Raw genomic sequence first — 20769 nt, forward strand, 5'->3', positions numbered from 1 at the left:
AGGGAAAGGCAGTGAACAGCCACTGGATCGGCAGGTAAGAGCCCAGAAACACGCACTTACCTGCCACTGCAAACAACAGCCACTTGACCCCATGCAACAGTACTGGAACACGTTCACCCAACAGGACACAGCACAAAACAACAAACACTGAATCCAGCAAACCAGAAACTGCCTGGACCCCCATGTGGACAGGATGCATGGCGGCCCCAGGCAGACCTGCTCACTGACATGTGGTTCCCCCTCTGGGGAACCCTGAGGCCCTCTTTTGAAGGAACATATAGACAGGGGAATGTTTAGCAAACATGCTGGACAACAAACACCACCAGACATGTAACAACAACCAGACATATAACACCAATCCAAACAAAAACTACACTAAACATATAAAGGGGATAGGTAGGGAGGGTGACATCGAGAAGGAGTAAAGCTCCAGCATAAACAAAGGCTGGAGTACAACTGACTCCAGCCTACAAGCCACAGGCAAAATAAACACCAAGTGACCACACCCAGCCAAGTAGTTAACCGCTCATGCACCAAACAGGGAAGGACCAGGGGAATAAGGAGCAGTTCACACATATGCTGAAGTTGCTGAACAAACAACACATTGCCACAGGCAACCAGCATGCATGGCAACACTGAGACCATAACACTGCCGTGACAATAAGGTGAGTATTTTTTTCTTTCCAATATTTTAACCACTGAAAGCCCTCACTATTATTCTCAGATGCCGTGATCATAAGCGATGAAAGCGGCGTCTGAGGGGTTTAATGATGGGGGCTGGCGCAATTGCTCATCCATTTGATTACGACGAGCCGGCCACCACCATCTTGATTGAAGATCTCGCACGAAATCCAGTGCGCAGTGACGTTTGACTTCACTATGTCGGCCTTTATAGAAATGACACAGGGTACTCCATCGACAATACGTGGGTTCACAGCTCACCTCCTCCCCCTTACTGCACAATGGCCTTTTTTACAAATTGCAGACCATTTCCAGAACACTTCTTAGAAGTCAATGAGTCATCTCCAGACTGCAGGTTTCTATGGTCCATGTGGCTATTGTAATGCATATCTATGAATGCTGTTAACAGCAACTCATGCGAGAAGGCTGCCCCCAAAATCGTGTACAGAAAATAGGAGGCCCGGCACCTTCTACACTTTGACTACTTGCTGTGAAACCCTCCCACTCATCAGTTTTGAGAGACTTAAAGCATACCTGAGTTTACAAAAAAAAAAAGATTGCACAATGGCTGTGCTCCTTTGTACAAACATAACTGTGAAGTGGGGGTGAAATGGGTCTTTCTTGGGTTTCACTAATGTCTTTCTTAACCATATTATTCCCCGTTTCTGCTGCACAGCTAGATGCATTTCACGCAGAATCAGTGGGCGTATCCCTTTTTTTAAATATACCAGCACTAAACTGTTGCAACAAACTTTCCCTTACCTCCCACTATGTTTGTTTCATCTCCAGAGCTGCTAGAACAGATATGGCAGAATAGATCACACTTACAGACACACAGGAGGCTCCTATAATATTCAAAAGTTGTGTTATCAGGCTCACAATCTCAGCTAGCTCTGACACGCCCTCATTTCCTGTGAGGGATGGATGTTGCCGGACAACAAGCAGTGGACTGCAAATTAGGCGGATGTACATGGCCATGACTTAACAGCTTTTTGTACAGGTGGATGCAGACAGATTTTGTTTAATCAAGTGATTGAGGCATTTGCTAATTACACCATTTTCTATTACATGGAATAAAATTGTGTGAAAGTACAGTAACTCTTTAAAGGGCTTGGCCACTTCAGAATACAGGCTAACTGGGCACACAGTCTATGCGGTGCCACCATAATAACACACATGTATTTTACAGCTCATCTGAGCTGCTTGCCCCCCAGCTGTCAGTCCACCAGCTACATAAGTATCCCACTGTCACAGCCACCATGTCCACTCAACAGTTTGGTGGTATATTATATCTACTGTGTATATACAATTGATGATTATGACTGCCAGCTAATACCCAGAGAAATTGCCTTGTGTGTAGCAAGAACAGCTGCTAGATCGGCTGGAGTGACTTAATAGGGGCCTGGTAGGTTGTCACAGGTATCCTGAGCCATGCTGACTGCAGTGCATTCCACAGCTGATGGAGGGTGCATGGGGGGGTTCAATTAAGTGAACCCAATGATCGAGGTGGTTATGCAGATGCTCAGTTGGGTTCAAGTCTGGGGAATTAAGTGGCCATACTTAGAAATCTTGGGCATGCTCTTCCAACAATATTGCAGTGTCTTGCTAGAAGATCCCATCTGCCCCAGGGAAGACAATCAGCATGTATGAGTGTATGTAGATCTGCAAGGATGAATCTAATACCCAAATTAGTTGAGAGTGTCTTCCATATGGATTAATGGGCACAGAGAGAGCCACAAAAATATTCCCCAGATAATAACACTGCCACCAACACTAGATTGTGTTTTTCTAGCAATGGCGGCAGGGTGTTTGTTCTTGGATGTTTCTTGCCTGACAAGTCAATGTCCATCTATTTGCTGAAGCAGAAAACATGACTCATAGTAGAAAGCAACCATTTGCTAATCAGCAGAGGTCCAATTCTGAAAAACTTAGGCTTTTTCTGGGGATGTATCTTTGTTAGCATAGGTGCAGTGACCATCTGTCTGTTTCAGAGCTTTCCCTTTCCTTCTCAGGGGGTTTGCTGAAAGGTTGTTTTAGACACATGTCTGGCAGCCACTTGGTTTATCTTGAGGGTGATCTGCTCCACTTTAGGATGTCTGTCCACCCTTACACACCTTCATAGTTGACGTTCATCTCTCACATTAATGGCACGTGGTGCCATTTGTCCACTGATGATACACTCTTCACCACAGCAGCACACAAACAGTTCACAAACCGCGGTTTCAGAAATACTGCCACCCTTGGCCCGAAAACCAATAATCACCTTTTATTTCAATTCTGATAAATCTCCCCTTTAACCCATGACAACAAGGGATATGTGTGCAGACAGCCTATAGCACACCTTATATACCAATTAAGCCAATTCACGACACGTGACTTTCTTCATGAGTCAACTGTGCATAGCCCATAATGAAACGTGGGCATACCTGTTAACATTTTTTTCCTCTTTGTTTTTATTTTTAATAGTTAGTCAACACTGTAATTGCTTATCACTGGCAATTTATTAACCTGAGTATCATTGCCAATATTGTACCACCTGGATTTGTTTTAATAAATGTTCTTGTCTTCATCTGAAGGCTGGAAACCTTCCCTGATCATGTCCGACTGACACTATTTATTATAGAGAGCTCTGACACAATTTAAAAAGCTGTGCACCACTGTCAGACATTTAGCACAGTAAATAAAAATGTTTTTGTTCACAAACCGCAACTAAAGGGCTTAATGTATTAGAATTTTATACATTGAAGAAGCTTTATTACACAAAATCCTTTAAAGGTATTGGCCACCTTTTGGTGATGTTTTGGCAAACCCCCTGCTAGACCGCTGCTGGGTCCTGGTTCCTTCGCTCCCCCTCCTTCACTTTGATCCCCCACTGTCAACATTCTCTTTGACATGGCTGCAGTCATTGATTGGCCACAGTGTTGATCTACCCCCTTTGCATTTTGTGACCAAATGATCTAAGGGAACAAGGGGAGCAGGTCACCGCTGCAGCCAGTGATTAGCTACAGCAATTATCAAAGTGAATGTTGGCAGCAGGGGACTCGAACAAGGCAGCTCAGGCCGGTGGAGCAAAGGAGTCGTGACCCAACAATGGGGTACAGATAAGTATGCTTCCCTTTTGCAGTCTGGCCAGGAGGGATGTTTGCCAAAACCCCACCAAAAGGTGGCCAACTTCTTTAGGGTCTATGGGCTATAAATAGGTACTGGTAAAAGTGAGAGATGCACTATTATATCAAGGGAAGCCAAAATAATGTTATTTTTGACTCTGGAAAAGCACAGCAGACTCCACGAGTTTACACAGACGAATTCAGTTAAACAGTATAATACAAAATATGTTTTTTTTTTACATAGGCGGCTATAGGTGATGGATGCATCCACAAAAATGCATGCACCCAAATTCTCCATTAGGAGGTCTTAATGATAGACACTGCAGAATCAGTAAAAAAAAGTCTTAGCCATGTTATTGCAACTGACTTGCCAAGAACTAATATAGTCATACAGCCTTTTTTTTTTACAATTTTCAACTCTGTCTTAGAATTTTTTTTTTTTTTTTTTTTTTAAGGAAAGTGTGGACCTTGGAGAAATCATGTTCTCCCTATGTTATCTACCTACAGCAGGACGCCTGACCTTAACAGTGATAAAGTGTAGAAATTTAAAAGCAATGGACATCACTGGTTATTCAGGTATGTAAACTAGATGCTATCTGTATTTATTACATTTTGCATTATGTTGTATCATGTGTATACTTGCATATTTTGTCATATCAAATTTCAAGGTAATCTCTATGTATTTTCTATTTTAAGAGCTGGCAGAGTCCAAAGTCTAGTTTCCTTTTCACTCACCCTGTCCAATCTTTCCTACATCAGGTCCATAAATATTGGGATATCGACACAGTTCTAACATGTTTGGCTCTATACACCACCACAAAGAATTTGAAATAAAACGAACAAGATGTGCTTTAACTGCAGACTGTCAGCTTTAATTTGAGGGTATTTACATCCAAATCAGGTAAACGGTGTAGGAATTACAACGGTTTGCATATGTGCTTCCCACTTGTTAAGGGACCAAAAGTAATGGGACAGAATAATAATTATAAATCACACTTTCACTTTTTAATACTTGGTTGCAAATCCTTTGCAGTCAATTACAGCCGGAAGTCTGGAATGCATAGACATCACCAGACGCTGAGTTTCATCCCTTGTGATGCTCTGCCAGGCCTCTACTGCAACTGTCTTCAGTTCCTGCTTGTTCTTGGGGCATTTTCCCTTCAGTTTTGTCTTCAACAAGTGAAATGCATGCTCAATTGGATTCAGGTCAGGTGATTGACTTGACCATTGCATAACATTCCACTTCTTTCCCTTAAAAAACTCTTTGGTTGCTTTTGCAGTATGCTTTGGGTCATTGTCCATCTGTACTGTGAGGTGCCATCCAATGAGTTCTGAAGCATTTGGCTGAATATAAGCAGATAATATTGCCCAAAACACTTCAGAATTAATCCTGCTGCTTTTGTCAGCAGTCACATCATCAATAAATACAAGAGAACCAGTTCCATTGGCAGCCATACATGCCCACGCCATGACACTATCACCACCATGCTTCACTGATGAGGTGGTATGCTTAGGATCATGAGCAGTTCCTTTCTTTCTCCATACTCTTCTCTTCCCATCACTCTGGTACAAGTTGATCTTGGTCTCATCTGTCCATAGGATGTTGTTCCAGAACTGTGAAGGCTTTTTTAGATGTTGTTTGGCAAACTCAAATCTGGCCTTCCTGTTTTTGAGGCTCACCAATGGTTTTCATCTTGTGGTGAACCCTCTGTATTCGCTCTGGTGAAGTCTTCTCTTGATTGTTGACTTTGACACACATATGCCTACCTCCTGGAGAGTGTTCTTCATCTGGCCAACTGTTGTGAAGGGTGTTTTCTTCACCAGGGAAGGAATTCTTTGGTCATCCACCACAGTTGTTTTCCGTGGTCTTCCGGGTCTTTTGGTGTTACTGAACTCACCGATGCGTTCCTTCTTTTTAAGAATGTTCCAAACAGTTGTTTTGGCTATGCCTAATGTTTTTGCTATCTCTCTGATGGGTTTGTTATGTTTTTTCAGCCTAATGATGGCTTGCTTCACTGATAGTGACAGCTCTTTGGATCTCATGTTGAGAGTTGACAGCAACAGATTCTAAATGCAAATAGCACACTTAAACTGAACTCTGGACCTTTTATCTGCTCATTGTAATTGGGATAATGAGTAAATAACACACACCTGGCCATGGAACAGCTGAAAAGCCAATTGTCCCATTACTTTTGGTCCCTTAACAAGTGGGAGGCACATATGTAAACTGTTGTAATTCCTACACCGTTCACCTAATTTGGATGTAAATACCCTCAAATTAAAGCTGACAGTCTGCAGTTAAAGCACATCTTGTTTGTTTCATTTCAAATCCATTGTGGTGGTGTATAGAGCCAAAAATGTTAGAATTGTGTTGATATCCCAATATTTATGGACCTGACTGTATATGAGTTTTTATACAAGGAAGCCTGAGAACCAATGAACAATTTGGGGCTAATAGCCAGTGGACTTTCAATTAGAAAGGTTGGTTGCCATACCCGTACAGCAGAAGAACTGTACTTTCCAAGGCAGAGTACAATAAAACATCACTGCAACTAAAGTTCTATTTTTTTTTTCTTCAGACCTGTCAATGTCTACAAATTCCTATCTAGGAAGGTTGTGTGAAACATAAGCAGTCTTGTTTCACAGTCTTCTCTCTCAAATTGCAAGCCTTTGTGGTTATACAAGGGTGAACCGCGAAGAAGTAGCCCCCCTCCAGCAATAGTCTGACAAGAGGAACAAGCAAGTGAATTACCCACAAGTCTCAAAAAATGCTAAAGGTGGTCCCCAGCTCTTCAAAAGTGATGCTGTGGATAGTGTTTGTGATATTTTCTTGAGTTCATCCAGGGAATGTGGATTGTTAGTGTACAATTTCTGGTTTAAATTTCCCCACAGATAGGACTAGAATAGTTCTGAAGGAAAGGTGTAGGGTAAAAAATATACATAAACCTCTTAATTGTATGTATACTAATGCCAGAAGACTGACTAATAAAACTGGGGAACTGGTATTAGTGATGTGTGAGGAGGACTATGACATAGTGGGAATAACTGAGACATGGCTGGATGATAGCTATGACTGAGCAGTTAATGTACAGGGTTACAGTCTGTTTAGAAAGGATCGCCAAATTCGGAGAGGGGGAGGGGTAAAGTCCTGTCTAAAGCCCACAGTCTGAGAAGATATAAGTGAGGGACATGAACATGTGGAGTCACTGTCGATAGAAATACATGGAGGCAAAAACAATAATAAAATACTAATAGGAGATTATTATAAACCACCTAATATACCAGAGTCCACAGAAAATCTACTACTAAAAGAGATAGACGAGGCGGCAGATCATAATGAGGTTGTTATTATGGGGGACTTCAACTACCAAGATATAGACTGGGAAAGTGAAACCTGTAGATCTCATAAAGGAAACAGGTTCTTGGCAATAACCAAAGACAATTGTCTTTCCCAACTGGTTCAGGACCCGACTATAGGAACAGCCATTCCGAACTTCGTGTTAACCAATAGACCTGACAGATGTGCAGGTTGGGGGACACCTGGGAAATAGTGACCATAAAGTAATTACCTTCCAATTGTCATTTAAAAGAGTGTTTCTTCAGGGAGGAACAAAAATACCAAACTTCAAAAAAGCGAAATTTAGTCAACTAAGAGAGGCCAAAGGCCTAACTAACTGGGACGAAGTCCGCAAAAATAAAAATACAGCCACAAAATGGGATATTTTTAAAAGCATCCTAAAATCTAATTGTGAGAGCTACATACCTTATGGGAATAAAAGATTAAGGAACAAGAATAAAACCTTGTGGATAAATAGAAGAGTAAAGAAAGAAGTAAATGACAAAAATAAAGCATTTAAATCACTAAAACAGGAGGGTAGCGAAGAAACACTGAAAAAAGAAAAAACAAATATGTAAAAAACAAATAAAAGCAGCCAAACTAGAGACCTAGAGATTAATTGCTAAAGAGAGCAAAACTAACCCTAAAAAATGTTCTTCATTTATATAAATGTATAAATCTGTAAAAAGTATAAATCTGAAGGTATCGGCCCTTTACAGAGTAATGAGGGGGGAGTTGCAGAGAGCGATGAGGAAGAAGCAAAGCTTTAAAAAAAATTTTTTTTCCACTGTATACACTAAGGAAAATACACTGTCAGATGATATGCAGAATATACAAGTAAATTCCCCATTAAAAGTGCCCTATTCTGACCCAGGAAGAAGTACAGCAGAGTCTTAAAAAGATTAAAATAGACAAAATCGGACAGGACCGGATGGCATACACCCCCGTAAAAAATGCACCAAACGGATATGCCACTGACTATACTGGCTAGTCATAAATGCAGATATTAAAAGCTGAGACTTTTGCCAATATATTCCTGTCAGGAAGATATCGGAGCCCACATGCACCACTTCACGGCTCTCAGCATGGCAAGGGGTCCTACCACTACGCTACCTATGGTGTGAACAAGGTCTGAAGGTGATGTAATCCAGCTCACAGCCAAGCTTCCACACAACCGCCTAGCAGGACAACTAGTGCAATGTGAACAAAGCCAGACTGTGAGCCACACCCATATCAGACCATGTGATGGAGGCTACCAGGTGCAAAGGAGAGTGTTTAAATGCCAGGTAAAGGCACATACACTACATATAAAACAAGACAAAAACACAGAAATATAGTGGCAAATCTGGGGGAGCTGCTCAACCCCTAACACTGTAGCGTGTTTTTCATTGGGGGAGCAGCCCCACCGCATGTGGACCGCAGCAAACGACTATCCCCAGCAAAAAATATTTTGCATACGGTGGAGGATGTCGGCGCGGTCCACACACCCCCGTATCCTAAGATAATTAAGTAATGTCATAGCCAGACCCTTATTTCTGATATGTGAAAGGCCGATTCATTGGCCTGGATTTGTGGGAGGGGCTGGCCGGCCTACTTCAACGGCTTGCGCCCCTCCCACCGTGTACGTCGTTCAGCGTTCGAGCACGTACCTGGCACGATCCTGCAAGGCGACGGTAAGCATCGTTCGGGTCCGGTAAGCACGGTCGTCCCCTTGGTGAGTGGGGACTCCGTGCTCCGGACTGTGCACGGCCGTTGGTACAGCGGTTCTCCTCCCCCCCCCTCGTGGTGCCGGTGAGTTTGCTGGCAGCGGGGGGCGGCGCACGCCGGGGAGCTCTCCGCTCCGGCTACATGTCAGGAGGCCGCGCCGGCTCCCCTCACTGCAGTGCACACAGCCGGCGGCGGGTCAGCCCCTCAGGCAGAGGGGGGGGGCTCCCCCGCACTGTGTGTTCTGCTGGGAGCAGGGCGGCCTCCCACGTGACACGCTAGTTCGTCCGGCGGGGGGCGGAGTCAGAATGTTCGGGCCTCCCCCCGCTCGGCTTGTGTCTGGGGGTTGCGCTGGGTCCCCACGTGGTAGAGCGCCCAGCCGGCGGAGGGTCAGCCCCTTAGGCTATGGGGGTCCCCCGCTCTGGGCACTCTGCCTGGGTGCAGTGCTGCCCCCCTCGTGGCACGCTATTTCCCGGCGGGGGGCGGGGCTTGATGTTAGTGCCTCCCCCTGCCCGGCTATGTCAGGGGGTTTGCGCCGTGTCCCCACGTGGTGGGGTGCCCAGCCGGCGGAGGGTCAGTCCCTCAGGCTTGGGGGGCTCCCCCGCACTGGGCGCTCTGCCAGGGAACGGTGCGGCCCCCCACGTGGCAACATTTCACCGACCGGTGGGGGCGGGGCCCACGTTTGCCGGGCCACCCCCCTTACCGGTCCATGCCAGGGTGCAGCGCTGCTCCCCACGTGATAGATGCGCCCGGCCGGCGGGTGGGTCGGCCATGGAGATCGAAGGGCCCCCCCCCCGCACCGGGCTCTCTATCAGGGAGGAGCGCGTGCTCCCCACGTGGCTCACGAATGGCGTTCGTGTGGGGTGGAGGCCACCGAGCAGAGAGTGTTCCCCCGCGCCGTCCCTTGATGCCTGGGAGTTTTGCGCTCCCCACGTGGTCATCGTGGGGGGGGCGTGGGTGGCGCGGTGGTCCCGCCCCTCACTCGCCTTAAAGTCTGGCACGGGCCGCCGTGCCGCTTAGACAGGCAGGGATCCGTGTTTACATCAAGGTCGGCCAGGGGGTACGGGCGTTAACCGTCCGCTGGCCTCCTCCTACTGGCTGCTCTCCAGGTTCTACCACGTCTTCATGTCTTACTTTTCGCTTGGTTGTTCTGCTTTGCATGTGCATCCAGAGTTGATGCTTATCGTTTGTTTCTAGGTCATAGTCGGTCTAACTTACGTCCTGAGGTTGTGGCCTGTCGGTAAGGTAGTAGGGGTACAGACGGGGGTAGGGGGCGTAGAGGCCATTCTAGCAGGGTTGTGTCTCATGCTCTGTCTCACGTTCAGGTTTCCTTATTTTCTAACTCCCCTGCGGTGGTCTTTCTGTAGTTTCCAAGCCGGTAAGTATGTCATGTTTTCTCTGCACGGTACTTACGGGTGTCGGTTGCGGTCCACTTCCTCACGGTCCTTCTGGTGTTATTGTGCGGAGCTCACGGGGGCGGGTCTCCTTGATACACGGCCGGGCTGGTCTCTGGTGCTGGCGGTCATCCAGTGTCGCTGGTCACTTACGTTACTGTTTCCACAGCTGTGATGTCGCACGCATCGGACATTGTCGAGGCGTCCGTGGAGGAGAATGTGGCAGGAGTGTCTGAAGGGGGCAGTTTACCGTCTCTGAGAGCTTGGACTATCCCTAGACTCATGTCGGAACTAACTAAGAAGGGTGTCCCCTTCCCGGCTGCCGCCAGGAAGGCGGAATTATATCGGTTATGGAAAGACTCTGTGGCCTCCAGTCAAGACGTACTCCCCATGTCCACGGTGCAAACATCGCTTGAGCAGCTACACGTCATGCTGAACGGCCTTACAGCAGCCGTAACTTCCTTACAAGCGAGGTTGGAGTCAGTGGAGTCTCGCGACTCGGTCGTTCCTGCTCCCCCCCCTGAGGTTCCGGTAGCCACTACCTCTGCCCTAGGGGAAACCCGTACTGCCCTGGCTGTTCCCAGTGTGGCGCCCTCTCATTTTGTCCCGACCAACGTCAGGAAAGACATCCTAGAGGGTAGGGATGTTAACCTTGCATCTTTACTGATAGCTTCCAGGGATATCTCCGATAACAAGGTTATAGCTTGCGGGGAAGTCTCGGTGGTACTGCGAGGCCGCGACCACAGGCTTAACCGCAAGTTAACCATTCCCGAATTTGTAATGGCTTTTAGCCTTTTCAGAGATGTTGTATGTTCGGCTAGGCCGGATAGGAGGGAGGAGCTTGATCTTTACCTTTTTCGTGTGACGGAGTTGGGTCATAAGTATGGAGGGGTTTCGTTTTATGACTACCATTGTTCCTTTTCGGCCAAAGCAGCAGCGGCTTTTACTCAGTTTGGTTATGTCACAGATTGGTCCAACCTGGATACTGAATTATTTTGCCGGCATTTCGCAGGTCTTAAAGCTCCCTCCTGTTCGGCCTGTCAGTCCATCTTCCACTCTACCGAGTGGTGCCACAAATCAGCCAGCAGTACTCAGTCTTTCCCTTCCGGCTCGTCGGCCGGGCCTCTCGATGTGTTCAGGCCTCCCAGCTCAGTCGACAAGTTAGGCCGGCCCATCGTGCAGTTGGGTAGGTCCCAGATTTGTAATAATTTTAATTTCGGGTCTTGTAATTTTGGTCAATGCCGTCTTCTTCATATCTGTACCAATTGCTTTAGGGCCCACCCCAGAACTGCATGCTCATTAAAATCAGTTAAAGCCTACATGAGCGTGGTCATCACCGATTGTTTATTAGAGCTTTTACAGGGACATCATAATCCAGGGTTCGTGCAGTTTCTAGTTGCTGGATTCTGCAAGGGCTTTCATACGGGGTTGATCACCACACCTGAGTTCACGTATGAGTGCAGGAATCTCCAGTCTGCCGACAGGTACCCCGAGTCCGTTGACAAATTAATCGAGTCTGAGCTGGTTAAGGGTTTCTTGATTGGTCCTTTCAAGGTGCCCCCCTTTCAGCGATGGAGAGTCAGTCCTGTGGGGGTAGTCACGGGTAAATTCAGTAAGAAGGAGAGACTCATTATTGACCTATCAGCCCCACATGGTTCCCGCGTCCCTAGTCTTAACTCCCTCATCCCTTCTGAGGAAGTGGGCATGAGGTATTCTTCCATCGATCAGGCCATCGCCATTATCTTACAGTTAGGGCCCGGTGCTATGTTGTCCAAGGCTGATATTTCAGACGCCTTTAAGTTACTACCCATTATGCCAGCGCTCTGGCAGTGGCACGGCATTAAGTGGAGAGACCAATATTATTTCTCCACCAAGCTCACCTTCGGTTCCAAGAGCAGCCCCTGGCTCTTTGATCAGCTGGCTCAGGCCCTTCATTGGATATTAGAACAAAAAGTCCGTTGCGAGTTCGTCATTCATTATCTCGATGACTTCCTGCTGATTGAAAGGCCAGGGGCAGCTCCCCTAGGCTTGGGGAAGTTACTTAGGTGTTTCTCTCAGCTAGGTGTACCAGTCTCCCCCAAGAAAGTCGAAGGCCCGTCCACAGTCATCACCTTCCTGGGCATTGAGCTTGACTCGCAGGGCATGTTAGCCAGGTTGCCGTCAGACAAGTTGGCCAGGGTTAGGGAAGTCATCCACAGGTTCTCAGTCACGACGGTGGTCTCCAAGGCGGACTTACAGTCGCTACTGGGCATGCTGAATTTTGCCATGCGCATTATCCCGCAGGGCAGGTCTTTCATCTCCCGGTTGCTGGTGCTTCTCGCCACGGCTCCGGAACAGGACAGCCCAGTGCGTCTGGACAGTCAGGCCTTGGCAGACCTTCACATGTGGGACCACTTTCTCTGCCAATGGAATGGGGTGTCTTTGTTTATCCCTGAGTTGACCAGCCAATCCCCGGTAGTGTTTTCTGATGCGGCTGCTAGTTCAGGGTTTTCTGCTATTTTTGGCACCCACTGGGTCGCAGACGAATGGCCGGCTGAGGTCAGACAGATCCCAGGGTTCCTTCATACCTCAGCGCTGTTCGAACTGTACCCCATCGTGGTAGCCGCCCATGTGTGGGGCAGTAGCTGGGTCAACCGCTCGGTCTTGTTTGTTACTGATAACGCCGCGCTGGTTGACATTTTGAATAGTGGGTTGTCTAAATCCTTGCATGTCATGTGTCTCTTGAGACGTTTAGTGCAACTCTCCCTTCATTATCATTTCCGTGTCTGTAGCACGCATGTACCAGGCTCACAAAACGTGGCTGCTGACGCCTTATCTAGGGCTAATTTCTCCCTTTTCTTTCAGGTCATGCCAGAGGCAGATGTCGTGGGTGCTGCCATCCCTCCCCACGAGTCATTAGTACTAATGTGACCAGACACCTAGAGACGGCCCACGCCTTAATAGCCAAGTCCCTGTCAGCAAACACAACCAGGGCTTATAACACCGGGTGGAGGGTGTTTTGTAGGTTTCAGCAGGAGTGTCCTCAGGGGGAGTCCAGTTTCGTGGAATACATCCTTTCTTTCATTGGCTACTGCCACGCAGAGCTTAGGCTATCCCATACCACAGTCAAGACATACTTGTCGGGGGTGCAGCATTTCCTTTCGGTCAGTCATCCCGAACGGGCTTCGGTTTTCTCCATACATGCCGTCAAAGCTGCACTGAGGGGTCTGGGCAGATGTGGATCTGGAGGCCAAGTGCGCAGACAAGCTGTCACCGGGCTCCTTTTCCGTAACTTGTCCGACGTCCTGGATAGGAGCCCTTTCGGGGCCTCGCCTAGCCTGGTGCTCAAGTCCGCTATTTATTTAGCCTTCTATGGTTTCTTAAGACCGGGGGAGTTCACCTGTTCTCCTGGTAGTGACAGGTTTCTCACGGTCAGTCAGCTGGTTCAGTGCACCGAGGGTTTCGTGCTACTACTCAGGACGTCCAAAACCTCTCAGACAGGTCCCCCAGTTCCGGTGTCTTTCTTCCCCACGGCTCATCAGTGGTGCCCCGTTGCAGTCCTCCGTCAGCTGCAGTCTGCGTTATCTGGGCACGGGCCGGATAGTCCTTTACTGCCGTTCGGAGTGATGCCACTCACTACGCATCAGTTCGTGTCCCATGTCCGCTCCTTAGTGGCCAGTCTGGGCGGCGATCCAGCCACAATCTCAGGACACTCATTTCGTATAGGTGCCGCGTCCGCGGCCTCTAAGAATCAGGTGCCAGCACATGTCATCCAGAAGTTAGGGCGTTGGCGCTCCGCGTGTTTTAGCCGATATGTACCTCATCCCAGTACTGAGATGTCTATGGCTTTTCAAAGTTTGGTTTTGTGAGTTTATTGTAATAAATTATTCCTGCTAACCAGTGTGTCTTTTTGCCCTCTTTCAGGCGTCCCCACTACGGCGCGGTTGCGGCACAACTCTAACCGCTGAGGGACAGGGTAGTTAGGTAGGGCAGGGACGCTCCCCTGGTTGCCACGACCACAAGTGAAAGGCCGATTCATTGGCCTGGATTTGTGGGAGGGGCTGGCCGGCCTACTTCAACGGCTTGCGCCCCTCCCACCGTGTACGTCGTTCAGCGTTCCCCACCCACCCTCCCTTCCTGTTTACTACCCCCAGAAGGGATGCCCTCTTTCAGGCGTCCCCACTACGGCGCGGTTGCGGCACAACTCTAACCGCTGAGGGACAGGGTAGTTAGGTAGGGCAGGGACGCTCCCCTGGTTGCCACGACCACAATTAAGAATTCTATACTGACAGGGAGTGTTCCACAGGATTGGCGCATAGCAAATGTGGTTCCAATATTCAAAAAGGGTCCAAAAACAGAGCCCAGAAACTATAGGCGGGTAAGTTTAACATCTGTCGCGGGTAAACTGAAGGTTTTCTAAGAGATGCCATCTTGGAGTGCCTCAATGAAAATAAGCAAATAACGCCATATCAGCATGGCTTAATGAGGGATCAGTAATGTCAAACAAATTTAATACGTTTCTATGAAGAGGTAAGTTCTAGACTTGACAGCTGCAAATCAATGGATGTCATATATCTGGACTTCTCCAAAGCATTTGACACTGTGCCGCATAAAAGGTTAGTATATAAAATCACAATGCTTGGACAGGGATAAAATGTCCGTATGTGGATAAGTAACTGGCCCAGTGATAGAAAACAGAGGGTGGTTATTATTGGTACACACTTAGATTGGATCACTGTCACTAGTGGAGTACCTCAGGGGTCTGTATTGGGCCCTATTATCTTTAATATATGTATTAATGATCTTGTAGAAGTCTTGCACAGTAAAATATCAATTTTTGCAGATGACACTAAACTGTGTAAAGTAATTGACACGGAAGAGGACAATATACTGCTACAAATGGATCTGGATAGATTGGAGGCTTAGGCAGATAAGTGGCAGATGAGGTATAACACTGACAAATGTAAGGTTATGCACATGGGAAGTAATAATGCAAGTCACCCGTACATACTAAATGGTAAAACACTGGGTGACAATGACATGCAAAAAGACCTAGGAATTTTGGTGAACAGCAAACTAAGCTGTAGAAACCAGCGTTAGGCAGCTGCTGCCAGGGACAATAAGATAATGGGTTGCATCAAAAGGGGTATATATGCCCGTGATGAGAACATAGTACTACCACTCTAAAAATCATTAGTCAGACCACACATGGAGCACTGTGTACAGATCTGGACTCCTGTGAACAAGGAAGACATAGCAGAGCTGGAAAGGGTTCAGAGGAGGGCAACAAAAGTAATAACTGGAATGAATGGACTACAGTACCCTGAAAGATTATCAAAATTGGGGTTATTCACTTTAGAAAGAAGATGACTGAGGGGAGATCTAATAACTATGTATAAATATATCAGGGGACAGTATCCCCAGGACTGTGACGAGGGGACACCCTCTGCGTCTGGAGGAAAGAAGGTTTGTACACAAACATAGAAGAGGATTCTTTACGTTAAGAGCAGTGAGACTATGGAACTCTCTGCCTGAGGAGGTGGTGATGGTGAGTACAATAAAGGAATTCAAGAGGGGCCTGGATGTATTTCTGGAGCGTAATAATATTACAGGCTATAGCTACTAGAGATGAGTCATTGATCCAGGGAGTTATTCTGATTGCCTGATTTGAGTCGCGAAGAAATTTTGACAGGACGAACTGGATGGACAAATGTCTTTTTATAAACTATGTTACTATGTTGTAAAACTGTTCAGAGATGCCCAGGTAAATTGTGGTATTCACAGTTGATTTGAAGAAAATAGTTACCAGTATTCGTGTTCCTGACATTGCACACCAAAATTCTCTGGCCGTGAAGTGGTGTTTCGTGAGTCAAATGGGGATCTTTTTAGCAGACCAGTATCTCGTATTCTGGGAATTTACGTGGCCTGAAAAATTAAACCAAGCTTTGTCCGTCATGAAGTACAGAAATGGGTCCAAATGTCTGTTAGCAATCATAGTGAGCAGCCAAGTCCAGTAATTTACGTGTTTAGCTTTGTCAGACTCTTTCAGTTCCTGCACATGTTATTCAGTACGGTTTCAGGTTCAGAGATGTCAGCACTTGTTGACATGTTGTTTGTGATACACCAACTTCAAGATGATTTTTTGAGGGCTACTTGCAATCCGCTGCTGAATTTCATGCATAACTTCAACTGTCCTGATTGATGGAGGCCTCGGTTTCTTCATGTTTGCAACAGAGCCGGTTTGATGCCATTTCCAAACCAGACTCTGAAAACAACGTTTAGCTGGTGGTTTTGTTAGTGGGTACTAGGTCTCTTGCGTTTTCTTAATCGATCTGCTTCGCACATAGCCTTCCACAGTACCTATTTGCTGTTTCAGGGAGAACACCATGTTTCTAACACAGTAGGCCACTGTTATCAAACTGAATAATACATCAGTCTTAGTTGCCCATATCAACCAATCAGAACTCAGCTTTTAGTTCCTACAGGGCTCTGAAAAAATGAAAGCTGAGCTCTGATTGGTTACTATGGACACCTAAGATAGATTTACTATTAGGCAGTTTGATTTGGAAATATTGGAGGCAGGCTACTTTTTCCATGGGCCACCCTGTATAAGCATGTTTCCTACAGTATGTTTCTCCCTTTCTTCCTTCATGTTCCTATCAGGCAGTATAAGTTTCCATCACATCCATTCTGATTTTACTCTTCCACAAAGAAGAAGCAAAGAATTATTACTCTATAGTCATGTAGTTGAGGAGTAAGGTCCTAGTAGCGCAGTACTTACTCATGTTAAAACAGTGAAGCCCACAGCATGTAAAAAAAAAATCACATATATTAGACACAGGATGTTCTTCAAATACAGAATATTTCTGTTATAGGAGTATTTAAAGGATCACTAACGTTTCAAAAAACTTTGAATATGTCATAGAGAAATATCTAAAGGTTGTGTGTGTCGAAACCTACACCAATCCCTAGAACAAGGGGAAAAAAGCACATCCATAGGCCTCATGCACACGACCGATGTTTTGGTCCCATTAACTTTAATAGGGCCGCAAAAAATGCGGACAGCACTCCTTGTGCTGTCCGCATCCGTTGCTCCGTTCCATGGTCCATAAAAAAATATAACCTGTCCTATTCTTGTCCATTTTGCGGACAAGAATAGGCAGTTCTATCAATGGCTGTCCATGCCGTTCCGCAAATTGCGCAACGCACGCGGACGCCATCAGTGTTATGCGGATCCGCAATGAGGCGGGATCCATGAAAGTCTATAGAGCTGTCTTGATTCCATCTTCAGCAGTGAGGAGAGAACACTGGGTGCTCGCTTCATTCTCCTCATTCTAGCGATCAGTGGGGGTCTCAGCACCACGATCCCCACGATTCTATGACATATAAAAAGTATTTTGAGAAGTTAGTGACCCTTTAAACTTCTACTATAATTTATCCTACATGAAACCCTAGTTTTTATATTAAAGGGAATCTGTCACCTGCTTTTACCATTTTAAGCTGGCACCATCGCTATGTTCACTAAAGTACCTTATTTCCAGGAGTCTTCTTTTTACCTTATTTCGTTTTGTAGTTTTGATATAAAAGCGCTTTTTATGTTATGCTAATGAGGCTCCAAGGTGACCAGAGGGGCGGTTTTTTTCACTCTCCAGTGCCCAGTGACGCCCCCCTGCAGTGCCCAAGAATGCCTCCTGATGCTCAAATAACTGATGCTCAAATAACCTCTCACAGCCCGGCAAATGGTTACGCCCCCTCCCCTTGTCATAGTCTACCTTATAGAAATGCCTCGTCCTTCTTCCTGTCTGCGGCCAGAAATTGGAACTCATTGGAATTTGGGCCCCTTTGCACATATTAGCTGCAAAAGTGTCACACATGTGGTATCGCCGTATGTAGGAGAAGTAGGGCAATGTGTTTTGGGGTGTATTTTTACATATACCCATGCTGGGTGAGAGAAATATCTCTGTAAATTGACAACTTTGTATAATATTTTTTTTTAAGTTGTCATTTACAGAGATATTTCTCACACACAGTGTAAAAATACCCCAAAACACATTGCCCTACTTCTCCTGAGTACGGCAATACCACATGTGTGACACTTTTTTGCAGCCTCGGTGCGCAAAGGGGCCCAAATTCCAATGAGTACCTTTTAGGAGGGCATTTTTAGACATTTGGATTCCAGACTTCTTCTCACGCTTTAGGGCCCCTAAAATGCCAGGGCAGTATAAATACTCCACAAGTGACCACATTTTGGAAAGAAGACACCCCAAGGTATTCCGTGAGGGGCATGGCGAGTTCATGTAAAATTTTATTTTTTTGTCACAAGTTAGTGGAATATGAGACTTTGTAAGAAAAATAAAATATAATCATTTTCCGCTAACTTGTGCCAAAAAAAATAAAAAATCTATGAACTCACCATGCCCCTCATGGAATACCTTGGGGTGTCTTCTTTCCAAAATGGGGTCATTTGTGGGGTATTTATACTGCCCTGGAATTTTAGGGGCCCTAAAGCGTGAGAAGTAGTTTGGAATATAAAATGCGTAAAAATGCCCTGTGAAATCCTAAAGGTACTCATTGGAATTTGGGCCCCTTTGTGCACCTAGGCTGCAAAAAAGTGTCGTACATGTGGTATCGCCGTACTCAGGAGAAGTAGGGCAATGTGTTTTGGGGTGTATTTTTACATATACCCATACTGTGTGTGAGAAATATCTCTGTAAATGACAACTTTAAAAAAAATGTTATACAAAGTTGTCAATTTACAGATATATTTCTCTCACCCAGCATGGGTATATGTAAAAAATACACCCCAAAACACATTGCCCTACTTCTTCTGAGTATGGCGATACCATATGTGTGACACTTTTTTGCAGCCTAGGTGCGTAAAGGGGCCGAAAGTCCAACGAGTATCTTTAGATTCTGTGTCAGAAATACGCCTAACATAGACGTATTTCTATATAATAAATGATCACCTAATTGTATTATCATTCGAGGGTAGGGATAATATCTTTATATTATACAGATTCTAGTGTATTATACTGTGCCCTGTATTTCCCAGTAGAAAATGATCCTTGGGAAACACAGTCCTCATCCCTTACCACCAGGACTAGTTAGCGCTCTGTCAGTACATGACAGCCTCCTCTCACCGCCACGGTGCTCAGATTTGTACTGGTGCTTATTCTGATACTAGGGCTGGGTTACCATCCTATTTTTGCCATCCATTGAATGCATACCAAAAATTTATGCGTTAACAGATGCTTTAGACTGATGTCGTACAGAGGCGTCCATTCACCATACAGTTCCATGGTAGAATGTGGAGTGCTGCACATTTGTATACATCAGGTGCGGGTTAATTGCATGGATCACAGCGCCCTGTGCGCCCTCCCCCCCACCTCCCCAGTATTAAAATAATTGGTGGCCAGTGCGCCCCCCCTCCCCAGTATTAAAATAATTGGTGGCCAGTGCACCCTAACCCCCCTCCCCAGTATTAAAATAATTGGTGGCCAGTGCGCCCTAACTTCCCCTCCCCCGCACTGGCCACCAATTATTTTAATACTGGGAAGGTGGTGGGGAGGGCGCACAGGGCGCTGTGATCCGTGCAATTAACCCGCATCTGAGGGGTTAATTGCGCGGATCAGAGCGCCCTGGCGGTATATTCTAACTTCAAGCGTCCCCATCACCATGGGAACGCCTGGGGGTTAGACTATACCATCGGATCTGATTTAGATCGTGAAAACTCAGATCCGTTGGTATATTCTAACCACCAGGCGTTCCCATGGTGACAGGGACACTTGTCGGGGAAGAGTATGCCGAAGGGCAATAACTGTACTAATTTGGGGAAAAAAATGAATATTCTATAAAACGAATATATGTGATATAGTGCTATATATTAGTTTTTTAGAATATTCGTCATTTTTCACCATCTAAACTCTTGATTCCTCCCTGCTTCTTGCTTGTGGGCCAATGAGTCATTGGCCCACAAGCATTTTAGGCAGGAAGGAATCATGTGTTCAGATTGAGAAAATTACGAATATTCGATATAACGAATATATAGCACTATATTCGCAATATTTCCAAATCATCGAAGTTGCGATATTTGCAATTAATATTCGCTATGCGAATATTCATGCTCAACACTACCAGTAACCTCCAGCATGTGACCATGCATACAATAGGAGGAAGGAGAGAACTCTGAGCCCCACCCAAGACTGGCTGATATATAGCCCAAGCCTCACATGTGCACCAGAATGCTGCCTGTGGATGGAAATAAAGGCACATTCAGACTAGGAGTTTCTATACCTCCAAAAAATTCAATATACAAACTACAGATTGGCGTGGTATTAAAAAGCAGGAAGTGCTCAACCCCATATGCAGTGGTGCATCTATACAGGGGGGGCATCCTCATTTTTTGAGGATCCCGCTGCTAATGGCAATCCTCAAAAAATGCATACAATGGAGGATGCCTGCAGCAGACCACAAGTACGACAATGGACATCCTACACAGGATAGCAAATGTGTGGATGTGATCCATTAGAACAATAACCCACAAAAAACAGATCCTGTCTGTGGAGCA

The 20769-nt window shown here is 46.0% G+C and overlaps 1 protein-coding gene across 1 annotated transcript in view; it reads left to right on the plus strand.

The window, feature by feature from the left end:
- The window catches only part of SYT6 (synaptotagmin 6), a 591815-nt gene that overhangs the window by 522084 nt on the left and 48962 nt on the right, over positions 1–20769 (plus strand). Inside the window, exon 5 of the mRNA XM_044288510.1 lies at positions 4244–4364. Coding sequence (XP_044144445.1) covers positions 4244–4364 — 121 coding nt within the window. The remainder of the gene's footprint in view (positions 1–4243; positions 4365–20769) is intronic.

This window comes from Bufo gargarizans, chromosome 3 (genome assembly GCF_014858855.1).
Source record: "Bufo gargarizans isolate SCDJY-AF-19 chromosome 3, ASM1485885v1, whole genome shotgun sequence".
Lineage (NCBI taxonomy): Eukaryota > Metazoa > Chordata > Amphibia > Anura > Bufonidae > Bufo > Bufo gargarizans.